This window comes from Thermoascus crustaceus, assembly GCF_041956765.1.
Source record: "Thermoascus crustaceus strain CBS 181.67 unplaced genomic scaffold VTN00scaffold_3, whole genome shotgun sequence".
Lineage (NCBI taxonomy): Eukaryota > Fungi > Ascomycota > Eurotiomycetes > Eurotiales > Thermoascaceae > Thermoascus > Thermoascus crustaceus.
In genome coordinates, this window is record NW_027192529.1 from 227,375 (window position 1) to 242,284 (window position 14,910).

The 14,910-nt window shown below is 50.7% G+C and overlaps 4 protein-coding genes across 4 annotated transcripts; 2 read left to right on the forward strand and 2 right to left on the reverse strand.

Annotated features, from left to right (window-relative positions):
* Positions 1–156: 156 nt before the first annotated feature.
* On the forward strand, positions 157–2,428 carry VTN00DRAFT_5279 (uncharacterized protein; the record flags this gene model as incomplete). The annotated part of the gene is made up of 3 exons (XM_069431792.1): positions 157–624; positions 690–1,950; positions 1,998–2,428. 3 exons carry the CDS (start codon positions 157–159, stop codon positions 2,426–2,428), a joined length of 2,160 nt encoding a protein of 719 aa, XP_069287716.1.
* A 1,253-nt stretch (positions 2,429–3,681) lies between these two features.
* On the forward strand, positions 3,682–5,487 carry VTN00DRAFT_5280 (uncharacterized protein; the record flags this gene model as incomplete). The annotated part of the gene is made up of 1 exon (XM_069431794.1): positions 3,682–5,487. One exon carries the CDS (start codon positions 3,682–3,684, stop codon positions 5,485–5,487), a length of 1,806 nt encoding a protein of 601 aa, XP_069287717.1.
* Positions 5,488–8,017: 2,530 nt separating this feature from the next.
* VTN00DRAFT_5281 (uncharacterized protein) lies at positions 8,018–9,048 on the reverse strand (the record flags this gene model as incomplete). Its single annotated transcript, XM_069431795.1, has 2 exons — positions 8,018–8,686; positions 8,740–9,048. The coding sequence occupies 2 exons, from the start codon at positions 9,046–9,048 to the stop codon at positions 8,018–8,020; spliced, it is 978 nt and encodes a 325-aa protein (XP_069287718.1).
* Positions 9,049–12,483: 3,435 nt separating this feature from the next.
* VTN00DRAFT_5282 (uncharacterized protein) lies at positions 12,484–13,933 on the reverse strand (the record flags this gene model as incomplete). Its single annotated transcript, XM_069431796.1, has 2 exons — positions 12,484–13,440; positions 13,511–13,933. The coding sequence occupies 2 exons, from the start codon at positions 13,931–13,933 to the stop codon at positions 12,484–12,486; spliced, it is 1,380 nt and encodes a 459-aa protein (XP_069287719.1).
* Positions 13,934–14,910: the final 977 nt, after the last annotated feature.

Consider the following 14,910-nt stretch of genomic DNA (forward strand, 5'->3'; position numbering starts at 1 on the left):
TGTCGGATCCGAATACCAGGCGCGTCACGTATGGTACGTTTTGTTAAGTCTAGACCAAATCGATCAGTCCCCGCCGCGATCTCCAAGACAACAATCAACAACCTCGCGACCCTATCGCTGTTGTCCGACAGGGCAGCGATCTAAAGACTGTCTCCTATGCCTCCGAAACCTGAACCCCAACCCCGGAGCCCTTCGCTACTGTCTCCTGCCCGCGATGATGACGTATCGTCGTTGAGATCGCCGTCGGAGCAGGACTCCGACTCGGAAGACGACCAATTCCTGCAGGGTTCTCGCACGACGCTAGAGCTTGCAGAACATGACCGCAAGGTGCTGGAGGAAGAGGAGGAGCTTGAGAAATTATTGACTAAGAAAGGTCGAGCAAATGGACTACGGAGAATCTTCAGCCCAAATGGGGGCAGCGTCAAGATCGGGAAGAGGGAGCGCAGGAGGCAACGCAGGAGGGAGAGGCGAGACCGGCAGAGAGGAGGGCGCGAAAAGACTGACGAAGAGGGCGAGCTGATGTATGAAATGGAAGAAGGTTACCGGGATGATGCAAGCTCCCAGCCCAGCACACCGTCGACGGACTTTGACCACAGAGAGCTTGATGGATTTCCATTCACGGAGGTAGGTCGAGGCAGGGTGGTCAGCTTGGTTGCTTAAAATTAACGTGCTAATTAACTTGCTATCAGCCAAAACGAGCGTTGTTTCGAAGACTTTTCCTCATTTTTTCGGCGATTGTCGTTCTCTTCCTCATCCTCCTCTTGGGTGCGTACAAAGCATCTGGCGGCTTCAGAGCTTCTCATCGTCACAAACTACTACGATCGAACGGCACCGCTCTCTTCGCCCCCACAACCATCCTGATATCACTCGACGGTTTCCGTGCAGACTATCTCAACCGTGGACTTACTCCGAACCTGAATTCGTTGATTGCGGGGGGTGTGTCTCCGAAGTACATGCTTCCTAGTTTCCCCAGCGTCACCTTCCCGAACCATTTCACTCTCGTAACAGGGCTATACCCCGAAAGCCATGGGATTGTGGGCAATACCTTTTGGGATCCAGAGCTGCAGGATGAGTTCGAAACTGGTACTCCAGTTATCACCCAGTCTAAATGGTGGAAAGCTGAGCCATTGTGGGTCACGGCCGAGGAGCAAGGTGTCCGCACCGCGATACACATGTGGCCGGGCTCGGAGGCGCATATTGGAAACGTGGATCCAACATTTGTTGACAGATTCAACGGCTCTGAAGAACTGCCGCGGAAAGTTGACCGGATACTGCAGTTTCTCGACCTTCCGGGAGAGGAGGACGAGTCATATGATGGTGACAAGCGACCTCAATTCATCGCCGCCTATGTACCTAACGTCGATGCTGCTGGTCATAAGTATGGCCCAAACAGCACGGAAATACGAAGCACCATTGTGCAGGCGGACAACATGCTCGGCAGCCTGTTCCATGGGATTGAAGAGCGCAATCTGACGGACATTGTCAACATTGTCATCGTCTCTGATCACGGTATGGCTACGACATCTACAGAGAGATTGGTCCAATTAGACGACCTGATTGATATCGACTTGGTTGAGCATATCGATGGATGGCCATCTCGCGGACTGCGTCCGAAACGACCAGAGGATCTACAAACACTTGAGAACCAGCTTGCCAAGGTGGCAAAGCGCTATGCAGACAGAATTGAAGTCTATACTCGTGAGACTATGCCGGAACGTTATCACTTCTCGAACAACGAGCGCATCGCGCCTTTGTGGGTTATTCCAAAGGCCGGCTGGGCAGTGGTAGAACGACCCGAGTTTGATGCCAAAGAGGCTCTTGAGACGGGAAAAGCCTACCACCCGAGAGGCATCCATGGGTATGACCATGAGCATCCGCTTATGCGAGCTATCTTCATCGCCAGAGGACCGGCGTTTCCCCACGAGCCGAACAGCCGGGTCGAAGTATTCCGTAAGTCAGCTATTGATGTCCCTGGTGACTGTGCTAACAATTCGCAGAGAACATCGAAGTTTACAACATCATCTGCGATTCTCTTGGTGTCAAACCACTTGCGAATAACGGAACTCTCCGTCTTCCGTTGAATCCGCTGGGCCTGCATTCCGATGAGAATGCACCTGTCCTCGACAGCCCACACGACCCTCCCTTGAGCAGCGTGAGTTCCGAGACAAAAAGTCTAACGGTTCCCAGTCCCACGTCATCAGCAGCTGAATTTACTTCAACCCCGAGTAGTGACGCTGAAGATGTTGAGGACGCTGAGGATACCGGAAATGCCGAAGATGCTGGAATTGCTGAGGGTGCGGAGGATACCGATGACGAAGACTCGCAGCCCAAGACATGGTGGGGTAAACTAATGGACAAAGTTGAAACCTTCAAGGAATGGGCGAGTGAGCTAATGGAGTCTGCAATAGACAATCATCCATCTAGGTGACCTGCTATCGGAATCGGACTAAGGCGTCTCGGTTATACTTTTCGCGCCGATACATTTATTTGTTTGGCTTCAATGTTTTTGGTGACCCTAATTCCCATTGCTTTGATATATTTTTGAGAGCTTTGCTGAGATAAATAGCCTGCTCTGCGTTCCTAGCCCGATGTGATACCCTCTTTTCCTTTATAGAGTCAATTTTGGATAGTGAAACCACTTTACGTCACACCCGAGCGGGGGGCGTTGCCTAAGACTAGTGTTTATTGCTTAATCAATAATCCGATCTATGTCCGTGATTACAAGGCGCATATTACTTGTGTGACGCGCCCAGTTTCTTTCGAAATTGAAAGGAATATCCCTGTCGCCTCCGACACCGTTTCCAGTGAGCATTCGTGGAGGCAAGAGCAAAAATCGCTCACGTGCGCCCACGGATAGTTGCTGTCCTGCGCTGATTATGTTGTCCACTGGTTAGTACTCCCATGACCAAGACGATCCAAATGCAAGATGACGTCCTTGGGTAGACTTCGGCTGTGTTTAGGCAGGTCTCTTTCATGTATACATGCTTGTACATTTAATATGCTGAAATTTATAGCAATAGGATCTATAACTTGCTTCCCATCAGTTTAAATCTCTAGGACTTAGAAAGGTATTCGAGTCCTGCAAGAGGAAGTCATGGATATAGAATTTGTTGGCAGTACGACGGACTCGATTGGTGGTTTAACAGGCGATGTACAGCATAAAAAGCACTTCTAACAGACACGCAACTAGACATCGAAGTTCCTATACAGCGTCGATCCTCGACAGCCCAGCTGGGATTGACCGGTGCTTACGCAGTGCTATCTCTTTGTCGAAAATTTTCTGGCGGCTGCCAGCAGACTGTGTGTATGGGCCGGATGCACTCGGCCCCAGGGTTAAAAGGGAAGAAAAAGAAACACCCTGACAGCGGCATCTGCCTGAGCCACGGCTAACGACCTGATCAACAGGATGAGTCAAAGGTCCAATATCTTCCTCTCGTTGCACGCTCTCTAACGCCGTCAGGCTGTACGACGCTTTCACCCTGCCGGGGGTGAAAGACACCTGTCCTGGATGGCCCACGATGCGGCTCCTGCGCCAAGTGAGAGCGTGACGCCGCTAAGGCTATGGTCACTACATAACTGCCGTCACTGCTGTCTTTGTCTCTATCTTCCTTTGTTTGGTCGTCGTGCTCTTCGAGCGCGGGTCGTCGAAGTCTTGTTTGACATCTATCCAATTCCTTCGCCATGGCATCCTCATACTCTCAGAACGTTTCCAATACCTCATCGCCACAAGTCCTCCCGGAGGACCCTTTCATGCTAGATCTCCTGGTGCCTGGGTACTCTGTTATCTCCAGATTTTTTACGGCTTACCTCCATATAGACATTTCTTTCTACCTATCCCTGGTGTTCATGCTCACGGCGGTAGCAGCTATTCTGAGATTCACCGCACATTCCTTTATTGAGTTAGTCAAGGAATACTTCACGTCGACCGCTGAGATCCGGTTCGACGATGAAATGTACAACTACCTGATGTTTTGGGTTTCCAACCAGCCGTTCTCGAACAAAACGAACTGCTTTGTCGCGGGGACGAAGACGAACAGCGAAATGTTCGGGGGGGAGGAAGACGAGAATGAAGAGACGAAAGATGACAATGAAGCTGAATCTCTCGTCGACTTTGATGCCTACTGGACCAAGAGGATCAACCAAGACAAGCTCAAGCCGCTCCGATACACCCCCGCCGAAGGGACGCATCTATTCCGCTACAAAGGGCGTTATCTAGCGTTCCAGAGAAAACAGGACGAAAAGAACAAAGCAAGCTGGGCCATGAATTCGGAGCGCCTCTACATCTTGTGTCTTGGACGAAACCCCTCGATCCTGAAGGACCTGTTGTGCGAGGCGCAGCGGGAGTTCACAGAGCGCGACGGGAACAAGACGGTCATCTACCGGGGGCAAAAGTACAGCGATGACACCTTCAGCTGGGTGCGTTGCATGGCGAAGCACCCGCGTCCTCTATCGACGGTCGTGCTGGATCCCGGCAGGAAACAGGCCTTCATAGAGGATATCAAGGAATACCTACACCCCCTGACCCGTCGCTGGTACTCGAACCGCGGCATCCCCTACCGGCGAGGATACATGTTCCACGGCCCTCCCGGGACGGGCAAAACGAGCCTGTGCTTTGCGGCGGCCGGACTGCTGCGTCTGAAGATCTACCTGGTCAACCTGAACTCGAAGAGCCTCACCGAGGACAGGCTTGCGTTTCTGTTCCAGAACCTACCGCGACGGTGCATCGTCCTGCTCGAGGACGTTGACTCTGCTGGCATCACCCACATTCGAGGTGAAGATGATTCAGAGGCCAAGAAGGTGTCGTCTGGGGAGAAGGATAGCGACAGCAGTAGCAACAAGTCGAAGAGAGACGAGGAGAACCAGGGCGTCTCGCTGTCTGCTCTGCTCAACATCATCGATGGCGTCGCCTCCAGCGAGGGCCGTATCCTCATCATGACCACGAACCACATCGAGAAACTCGACCCGGCCCTGCTCCGTCCGGGCCGTGTGGACATGAGCATCGAGTTTGGCAACTCGGATACCCGCACCATCCAGGACCTCTACCGCTCCATCTACACGAGACTGGAAGGCGACCTTGACACCCCGATAGACTCGAAACAACAACCCCCTCCTCCATATTCCTCCGTCATCAACGGAACTATCGATGTTGATAAGGACAAAAAGAAAGCCGTGCTCAAACCGCATTCCAGCCCCGGCCACAAGCCGGCACCATCGTTATCAGGCTACCGCCACAATTTCTCCGATCACCAGATCACCGCCTTTGCTGCAGAATTTGCGGCACGCATCCCCAGCGGAGAGTTCTCTCCCGCCGAGATTCAGGGGTACCTCCTCAAGCACAAGACCGAGCCCCAAGCAGCGGTCGAAGGCGCGGAGGCGTGGGTGCAAACAGTCCGTGAGGAGCGCGAGAAGAGGAAGCAAGCTGCTGCTGCCGCTGCTGCGAAATCTAGAAACGCAATTCATAAGAGTAATGAAATTGAGACGGTATGAAAAGGGTTTTACGAGGCGCTTTTGCGCAGTAGAACTCGTTGGGCAATTTCTCCTCTCCGGCTGTGTCAGTTTGGTAGGTATGTCAAACGCATTCTATCAAGAAGTTTCGTCAGGACAATTTTCATCCTATGTCACTTACCCTACTGCTTTTTACTTTCACTAGATTGTGATCTGGGCTGGCTTTAACATTACTTAATTAGGCCTTATTGCCTATCTGCTTACGCATAGCAATGCATGCAGGACCACCACTCTCGATTGATAATATTATACGATACGATATGATCTTCTCTCAATTTTATACGTACAGTACAACACTCACTGGATAAAACAATACAAACAAGAAACTAGAACCGACAACCCCTTTTCTCATTGTAATCAATGTATCACACATAGGTAGGTAGTAATAGAAAGACCATCACACTTGAACCCTCAAAATCAAACTCCCCATTCCGTTCTTCCTCACCGGAGAAATCTCCCAGTCGTAGCTACGGATATAGTACATGCTTACAGCGCGGAGAACATGTACATACATACCTAAGATACTTAACCAGCACCCACTCACTCACTGCACTTCCATCCATAACTGCCTAGGATACATGCCGGATAAGGAAGTCAGTCGAATACATAGGTAGTATTATTTACATCCATATCTGGAAACTCCAGCGGGTGAGGAGAGGACCGGAGTGGACCCACCCCATCCATGCCCGGCCCGCGCCCGCGCCTGTCCTCCTCGGGAGCCAGCCAGCCAAGCCACACGGCGGAATGGACGCCAAGACAAGACCGCTTCAGGAACCAGGAACAGGAACGACAGCTACTAGTTGAAGGTAACAGATGGGGTGGGGTACGATGAGATGGGAACGATTATATTTGTTAGATGTCGTTAGGTAATAATACCTAGTATCTGGTAAAATATCCGGGAGGGAAAATGGAAAAGAAAAAGAATGATCGGAATGGATTGAAAGCAGACAATCTGTCTTTAGCCTTCAATACCAGGCGGTTTGCGTTAGCTAATTAAATTGAACGAAACTTGACGAATTCATTAAAGCAATAGCCAGGTCTCTGAGAGCCTACGGAATAGCAATAAATAGCGTAACTTCCCATCCATCCCCAGCTCGGCTCCCCGAACGAACGGCCAACGGCCAATTGGCGGTCACGATTGATAGATTAGGTCGGCTGATGATAATAAGTCTGACTGATGGACTGATCGATCGGTCTCCCGCTCTGGGTACCTACATATATGTCTATCTCTACACTATCTAGGTATCTGATCCAATCCATCCCCATTCCCATTCCAGTCCAGTCCCTCCAGTCTGGTCAGGGTCCCCAGGTCCGGGTCCGGTTTCCAAGAATGTGAGCAGAATAGAATAGAATAGGAATAGCACGTGGTCTGATCTGAGCAGGTCAGGTGGCTGGGAGTAAGGGAGTAAAGTGAGTAAGCTTGATTTATGGTTTGTGATATACCGTTTATGGGGGAAGCAGGAACCAGATAAATGCGGGTTCTTTGGAATTTGAACTTTTACCCAGATCAACCTACCTAAGGTGAGTAATGGATGATTCGGCCTTATTTCTTTTTTTTTCTTTTCCTTTGTTAGGATGAGGGATGTGAGGGTTGCATCCGTCTATTTTTCTCCTAGTCAGTAGTCAGTCAGTAGTCAGAGTCAATCCTACCTACTTATCTAGTGTATGGTTAATAGGCCAGGTAGGTAGTATAATGAATTTCCACGTCCAAAATATCCAGTACCAGGTCAATCAACATGTGAAAATTAGATCATCAAGGCGCTTTACCTTCCAACAGATAGTCTGTACTGTTGTACAGAACATACACATCCTGAGACATCGGAGCCTTTTGTCCCGATTACGAACGAGGCTACCTAAACGGAACTGACCAGGATAGATAAGTTCTTTACATAGATACGAACGAACCCGCTTATGTGAGATCTGCATGGTAGGTAGATATTATTTGGCGCCAAGCGTCAATGGTAGGTCGTGCAGAGTCTGTGAATTCATAAGTTCCAATCGAGAAGAACTTCTCGGTTTGTCGGGATATCGGGTACCAGGGTACGTATGTAGATGTCCTAGACTCTATATCCCTGTCTGTGCAACCATCTGTCGGGGATTTCTTGTAAGATCGGATAACTCGGCGACATGGCGCATCTATTGACCATCTGTCTCAAAATATAATCAGTAGGTATTCTTTCCCGAGCAGAGCCGTCGTATGAATAGTTCCATGTTTTAAGTCACGGTCTTTGGACTTGAGCACAAGGTACAGACTCGAATTATTGGTATCGATTGCGTTGAGATATGCTGCGATATACAGTACTTCATATTTCCAAGAAATCAAACGATCGTTGTCCTCAGCCGTATCCATATTATAATCCCAAAACAAACACCGGTCCACTATGCCGCCGCGATAGATTGCAAAGTAAATAGTAAATAGCGAGTAAATCAGAAATATAGATCACAGACGAAAGGAAAGTCGCGGCCGTAATATATATGAGTAGAGAAATGTATATAGAGCGTATTATCTCATCTAGACAAAGGAGACCTTGTCCCCGTCGATTCTGATATCCGCAGCATACGTGCACCGCTTGTTCGGCTCGCAGAAGCCGTGGAAGAGCATCTTGTCACCGCAACCGCAGACGGTGCCTCCTCCGGGGGAAGTCAAGCCATAGTCTCCAGTCTTGACGAGCTGGACGCCGGTCTTGCGGTAAGGGCCCGTGATGGACTTGGATGTCGCGTAGCGCACGTCGTACTTCGGATCCGTGAAGCAGTGGGTCGAATAGAAGAGAAAGTAGGTGTCACCGTGAAGGATAAGGTTCGGCGCCTCGACCAGTGGGCCGTCACTATCATCCCTGTCCAGGATCTGTATTGCGTCTCCGACTGGGGTGATGGCATCCTCGGCGACTCTCTGCAGCATGATGGGCGTTGGCTTCAGCGGCGGGACACCGTTGTTGCAGTCTCCGCCGTTCCCGATGCTGTTGCCGTCGACCTTGTAGACAACGTAGCGGTTCCCGTCCTTGTCGAGGAAGCCCGACGGGTCAATTGAACCGCCCTGATCCAGGCGGCAGACGAAGGGCTCCGGCTGGGGAATATACGGCCCCGCAGGGTCCGTCCCTTCTGAGACAGCAACGCCCACGCAGTGATGCCTCACCATCTTCTTGGCCTCTCCCGAATAGTACAAAACGAACTTTCCGTCGTTCTACGGGGAATTAGCAGGACATCTCAAAAAACAGGTAATGGAGGTAAACAAACCCGTTGGATCACATCTGGGGCCCAGTGATCGACTTCCGTCTCCCACCCCGCCAGAGTCGGAAGAGCCTCTACGTCAAGGAGAGTCCAGGTCTTGAAGTCCGGTGAGGTAGCTACCTGAACACGCTTCCCGTTGCCATTGGTGCCGAACGCATACCACAACCCGTTAGGACCCTTGACGAAACCCGGGTCGGGGAAATCGGCGTTGATGGCCATCCGGGGTCCCGCCGCTCGCTTCATAAACGGGGAGGCAATAGCGGAGGGAAGAAGGGCTATCCCCAAGGCCAACGTAGAGAGAAGAAAGGATCGCATCTTGACAACAGCTCAGGTGCCCTTGGGATTGCAGTATAGGGACGATTGACGGTGAGGACCGGACGCCAGGAAGCGGGATGGCAAGGAGTAGGATTGAGGAATCCAGGGTTCAATATATTCTATAAGGGAGCTCCCAGAGGAAGCCCAAGGTCTCCTTGGGACTTTATATTCCCTTGCATGTGCTGGGTGGAAACCAACACCCGTAGCACATCTGCCCGCATCTGGGCTCCATCGCTCCATCAGGACGAATAAGGCTTGGATATCTGGATGCAGTCATCAGGATCATCTGATAGCTAGCACGCTGAGGACACAGAGTGGGATCAAGGGATCTTGTCCGTAGTCTCCTGGCGTGCGGCATTGTGGCTGCCGAGATAGATCTGCGTCTGGCAAAGCGTGGCATGACACCCGCATGTTGGACCTGGATCTCTGAACAACAGAGACAACGTTTATCCGGATTGGTGAGAATAGAATTCTCGTGGAGGCACAAGGGCGCAGGGGAGACACCCTCTTCCTGGCGGATGCGAGGAGAGGCGGAGCGATACGATGGGCTTAGGGCTCCGTAGGGCTGGGCCCTCGTCCGCAAGCAACCGCCCTTACGCCGCATCAGTCCAGACATCCAGACTAAGACGTCCAAGAAGACCAAGACCTCAGCATACTTCTCGTATCCTCTCCCAACCCACTGCTGGCCAATATCTAACTAGAACCATCCCGTTTCTGCGTCTTGTCCTTCTGGCTACCTTCCTCATCAAGTTGACTTGCCCAGACAACTGCAATAGGATCGACAGGCTGAGTAGAGCAGCTCTATCCACAAGACAAGATCACAGCGGCCGCCATAGCCACCTGAAAACGGCTAAAAAAAGGCTCTCCTCCTGAAGTCTAACGTCAAGGAGATCAGGATCCTTTCAGCAGCCGCTTTTAGGCCCCCACCTGAGTTTGTCCCCATCGTCTGATCCTACAGCTGATAAGACGGACAGTCCTAGAAATCTACGCCGGTAAATAAACCAAGTCCATATGAGGGGACAGATGGGGGAAGGCCGACATGCATAAAGCTCAGACGCAAGGGATGTTGCAGACTATTACCCGCAGTTCCACCATCCCCACCATCAGATCTGAGAGGTCAGAGAGATTCCATGAGACATGGACAAATACTGCCAAAGGTAACAGGTGGCAGCAATCGTCGTCGGACACATTTCCCGACATGGCTCAGACCGGGATCATACGCCTCGATCCTTGGCCTTTGCAGCCACACCCGGATCCATCCCCGCTAAGGATCCGCTTCCGGCGGAGCGACAACCGAGTCAATATCAATGTCTATTGATGGGTACGCCGTGCAGAGTAATGGACAAGAGAGTCTTAACATGCTACCTTCCCTCCTCAGCTCGTCTCAGAAAGTCAGGATATATGTTTCAGGCCTTCCACGACCTCATCCAGGGAGAGAACACTTCGTCGACTGCGCCTTGCTAAGAGCAGTGACCCTTACAGCAAAGCCACCCAACGTACGGTGTGTATGACCAGACGGGATATCGTATCTCCGCCTATAGATCCCGAAGGCCTTGCATGTCACTTTGTTTGAGTTTGTGAGGATGATGGTCATTATCCATTGGCTTCCCACGGTTCGGGCGTCCAGTGGGAGTCCCATCGCATGATCCACACCAACAATTTGGGCAGCCTGCCCCACATGCATCCGCGAGGAGATCTGCCAACCCCGGATTCTGGCTTATTTGAAAGTAAGTCACTTGGAACGTTGGGTTGAAAATATCTCATGGGCCCGACAGGCTGTGCAGATGAGATCTCAGCCGATGACTCAACAAATATTACCTCATAGAACAAACTCACATAACCTTTATTTTCTCCGAGAAGCTGGTTGATCATGATCGGCTCGTTCATCTTGAGGTAAATCAGTCATTTTGCACATGGGATTTGATTTCCTTGCCATAGCTATCGACAAACCGAAAAAAAAAAGAAAAGAAAAGAAAAGAAAAACATGCACCTAAAAACAAACTTCAACTATCGCACCCCCGTATGACATGTGGGCATATGAACATCTAGTTCAGCTACATGACATACAGAAACCAGTCAGTACTAATGTATGGACGAGAATCATGTCTCGTGATTCATTCTATCCCCTCATTTGATCCAACTCAAGGCTAGATTAGAGGTATGTACTTTAGTCAACTACTATACCCCGCATTTCTCACCGTCCCATCGTTTCGCATCTGGATTGGAGAAGAGAATATTCAGTTTAGTGCCTAACACCATCTCGTTGCCATGTGACGTGATGTCATCTTAGCAAATCACAGGAACAGGGACAGGGCATCGTGAATAATGTCCCTGCGGGGAAATGATTGTACTGTTCATGAAAACTACCTTTTAGCAAATTCCAGCAGTTGAAGGCTGCGCTGATCTACGGGCAGAATCGGGTGAGGATGGGCCCTGACACGAGATCCGAAAGACATAGGACTCGACGGTTTAAATACGAGGACCGACCACAGGTAACCCTACATTTGACTAGCCTCGGAGACTCTGAAATAAGATAAGGGCTCTCCATAATGCAGACAAGAATTCTCCGCGTCTCAAAATGCGTTGCGGAGATCCCTAATTCTTTTATCCGAATCGGATAGCAATATATCAATCCATCCATCCGATACCTATCCTGCATTAATGATGCAGAAAGGAAGGATGGGAGGAGGGGGGGAAGGCCCCGAAGGCTTCTCTTCAACTTCAGACTTCTTTTCCCTTCTTTTCTTATCAATTCTACCATGAAAATTGGAAATACGCGAATAACGATGCGGATAACAAATGATTAAAAAAAAAAAAGTCAAGGACCATCATCCATCATTTATTGTCAACTTCCCAACCAAGTTAAGCAAACCAACCGACCGACCAACCGGCCAAGTTTCTGCAGACAACATTTGCTGTTCCATGGGAGTAGGCAATAGTCTATCCTAATATCTGTAACGTGAGTCGATGAATGAACAAATAAAGTTGCACTGCATTGTATTGAAAACAAGACTCGTTGCTATCTACTAGATAAAATAAAATAAGAGACAGGCTCACCTCAAAGCGTATTTTGTATTCGTGGTGTAAGAACACAAGTTGAAGTTTTTTTTCCCCATATTTCTTTATTTCCGCATGTATCATGGACCTAGCCATGAATGTTCTGTATTCTTCATTCACACAAACACACACATACACATGCATGCTCATGCAAATTCATTCATTTCCCAGCATGTTCAACATGTCATGACATAACATAAAACGCCCATATCATATCATCTGTATCCGTGTCCCAAGCAAAGCAGAAAAACAAAAAGCAAGATCCTGATAATCACATCAGGTATATACAAAATCCCCGAACAACATAGAACCAGGGAAGAAAAAAAATAAAAGGTATTCACAAGAAAAAGCTAGATAGACAGACTAGGTGGATAGAGGTTACTGCTCATCCCCAATCAACACCCACGTCTCAAACGGCACGCCCCGCATCTTCCTCTCCCCCTTCGAATCCGCGTACAGATTGGGCTCGAAATCGCACACGTCCGCATACCGTCGGATCAGATACCGCCAGTAACACGCCTCCGCCGCGGGGGTGAGGTACCGATCGCGGAACGTCCGGACGGCATTGTTGGCGATGCGCTCCGCGACGTCGGGGTTATCGAGCAGGAACTCGATCTTCTGCTCCAGATCGGAGAAGTCGCGGTCGACCTCGACGAAGTTGGCGTCGGGCCCGGATCCGGAGATCATGGCAGCGTGGTGCGCCTCGCGCCAGACGAGCTTGTGCGAGACGAACACGGAGCGGCAGTTCAGGAGGTACTTGCCGCGGCCGGAGAAGCTGCGGCCCTCGGCGTGCGCGAGGAACATGTATCGGCAGTGGTCTTCCATCGGGAGGAGGTAGTGGTCGATGTCGTCGCGGCTGTCCCAGTCGAGGGCGTGCACGCTGGCCCAGGATTTGCGCTGTGTGGCTTTGAGGAGTTTGCCGCGGACCTCGGGCTCCGTTGCGACGCTGCCGCGCCAGAGGAGCTGTTTCTTCTTGTCCTTGAAGGCGATTCCGGGGATCCGCTTCCCGTCGGGAGTGACTCCGCCGTCGTCGATGGTCGCGATGCGTCGTCGGACGTCCCGGTAGGGGCCGACTTTGACCTCCGGCCACGACCAGTACCCGAAGTCGGGCATCAGCCAGACGGCGTCGTCGCCGTCGCGCTTCGAGTATGACCAGATGGCGCTGAGGTCCTGCCCGTCTCCGCCGGTCGCAAAGTCCTCTGTGGTGAAGATGAACTCGACGCTGGGGAGTTCGTGCCGGTTCGGGATGGCCGTGAGTGCGCGGTGCAGCGAGCTCAGGGTGGCTTTGGCGCGGGTGAAGGTGACGGGCTGGGGTTCGTAGTCGAGGAGGTAGAGCTGAAAGCCGTCAGTCAGAAGTCAGAAGACAAGGGAAATCAGACAGAGAAATGGAGAGAAAGAGACCAACCTCCCCACGATCGATAACCCCCCGCACCATTGCATCCTGCAACTTCCTCGAATTCAGTTCCTTGAACGTGATGGGATTGTCCTTCCGCCTTGCAGCCGACTTCTCAATCTCCACGAACAGCTTCGGGAACGCGATCTGGCACTGCTCGTCCGACAGCCCGTAGTTATCTCCATCGCGCTCGACGATAAACTCCCAGCTCTGACTCTCACTCTGGTTCTTCCATGATGTCCACGACGACGAGGAGTGGGGGGAGGAGGAACACTCCGACGGTGGTCGTGGCTTGGAGCTCTTCAGGACATATCGAACGACGTCACCGCGGTCCCTCGTGCCGAACACGAGGAATGTGACAAAGGTAAGCGACAGCAGGGCACCAATGGCCAGGAAGCGCGTCCGAGACTGCGCCCGCTGCAGCAGGGTCATCATAGAAATAATACTATAATCGACGAGAATATTTCTAAGAATATGAATGAGAAACGTGCAAGAGGGAAGAAAAGAAAAGGCACAAAGGCCCTGAGCAGTTCAGTCCAGGCGCCAAGATGCTACGTCCCTAAATTAAATCTCGCGGCACGCCTGACGGGGGCCAAACCTTCTTACATAGGGAAGGTCAAAAAACACAGCTATGCAATTCTCGTCTTGCCAACCTTTTTTCAATACAGAAATGAGCATCGTCATCCGGTGGCCCCGATTCGGTCAGGCTGATGCGATCGACGATGGAGATAAGCGAGTCAGATCGGATGTTTTGTCTCCACGGCAACGCAGGAGCCACGATCCGTCCTGAGCGGAGCGGGCCTGGGAGTGTACTACTACTACTACTGCTAGACTGTTGTACGAACAGCTCGATAGAAAGGAACTGCGGAGTGGAGTGCGTGGAACCTGATGACGATGTGCTCTGTATTTAGGTACCATCTTGACCGCTTGGTCTGGTAGACGTTCAAAAGTATATCTGCTCAGCTTTCCCCGGTATCTCCATTAGGAAAACGCCTACTACGTATAGGCTAGTACGAGAGACCCTATTGAGCATGAAGTAGGTGAACACTGGATTCTCATTCTGTCTACCTAGTTAGCCCTATTTATAATATCAATCTGTGGGCCAAGAAGCTGGCTAATACATGAGAAATAACTAGGCAAAAATAGTGAAATGATCATAGATCCACTTCTTCAGGGATCCTTTGGCAAACCTAGTCATATAAAATAGTGAAACTGGGCGTTTATAAGGGAGGTTGTTGGAGATTCAAGTAAGGGATCTAATTGAGTAGTTCCAAAAGGTTTGAACAGTTGAAATCCTCCTTCTGACAGCGGTATTTTATATCTGACACGACATTGTCCGGGAAGCCTCATCGCCAGAGCTAATCCTTCAGTCTAAGGCTAGCTGCAAGATTGGACAAAGGCCAATAGTTATT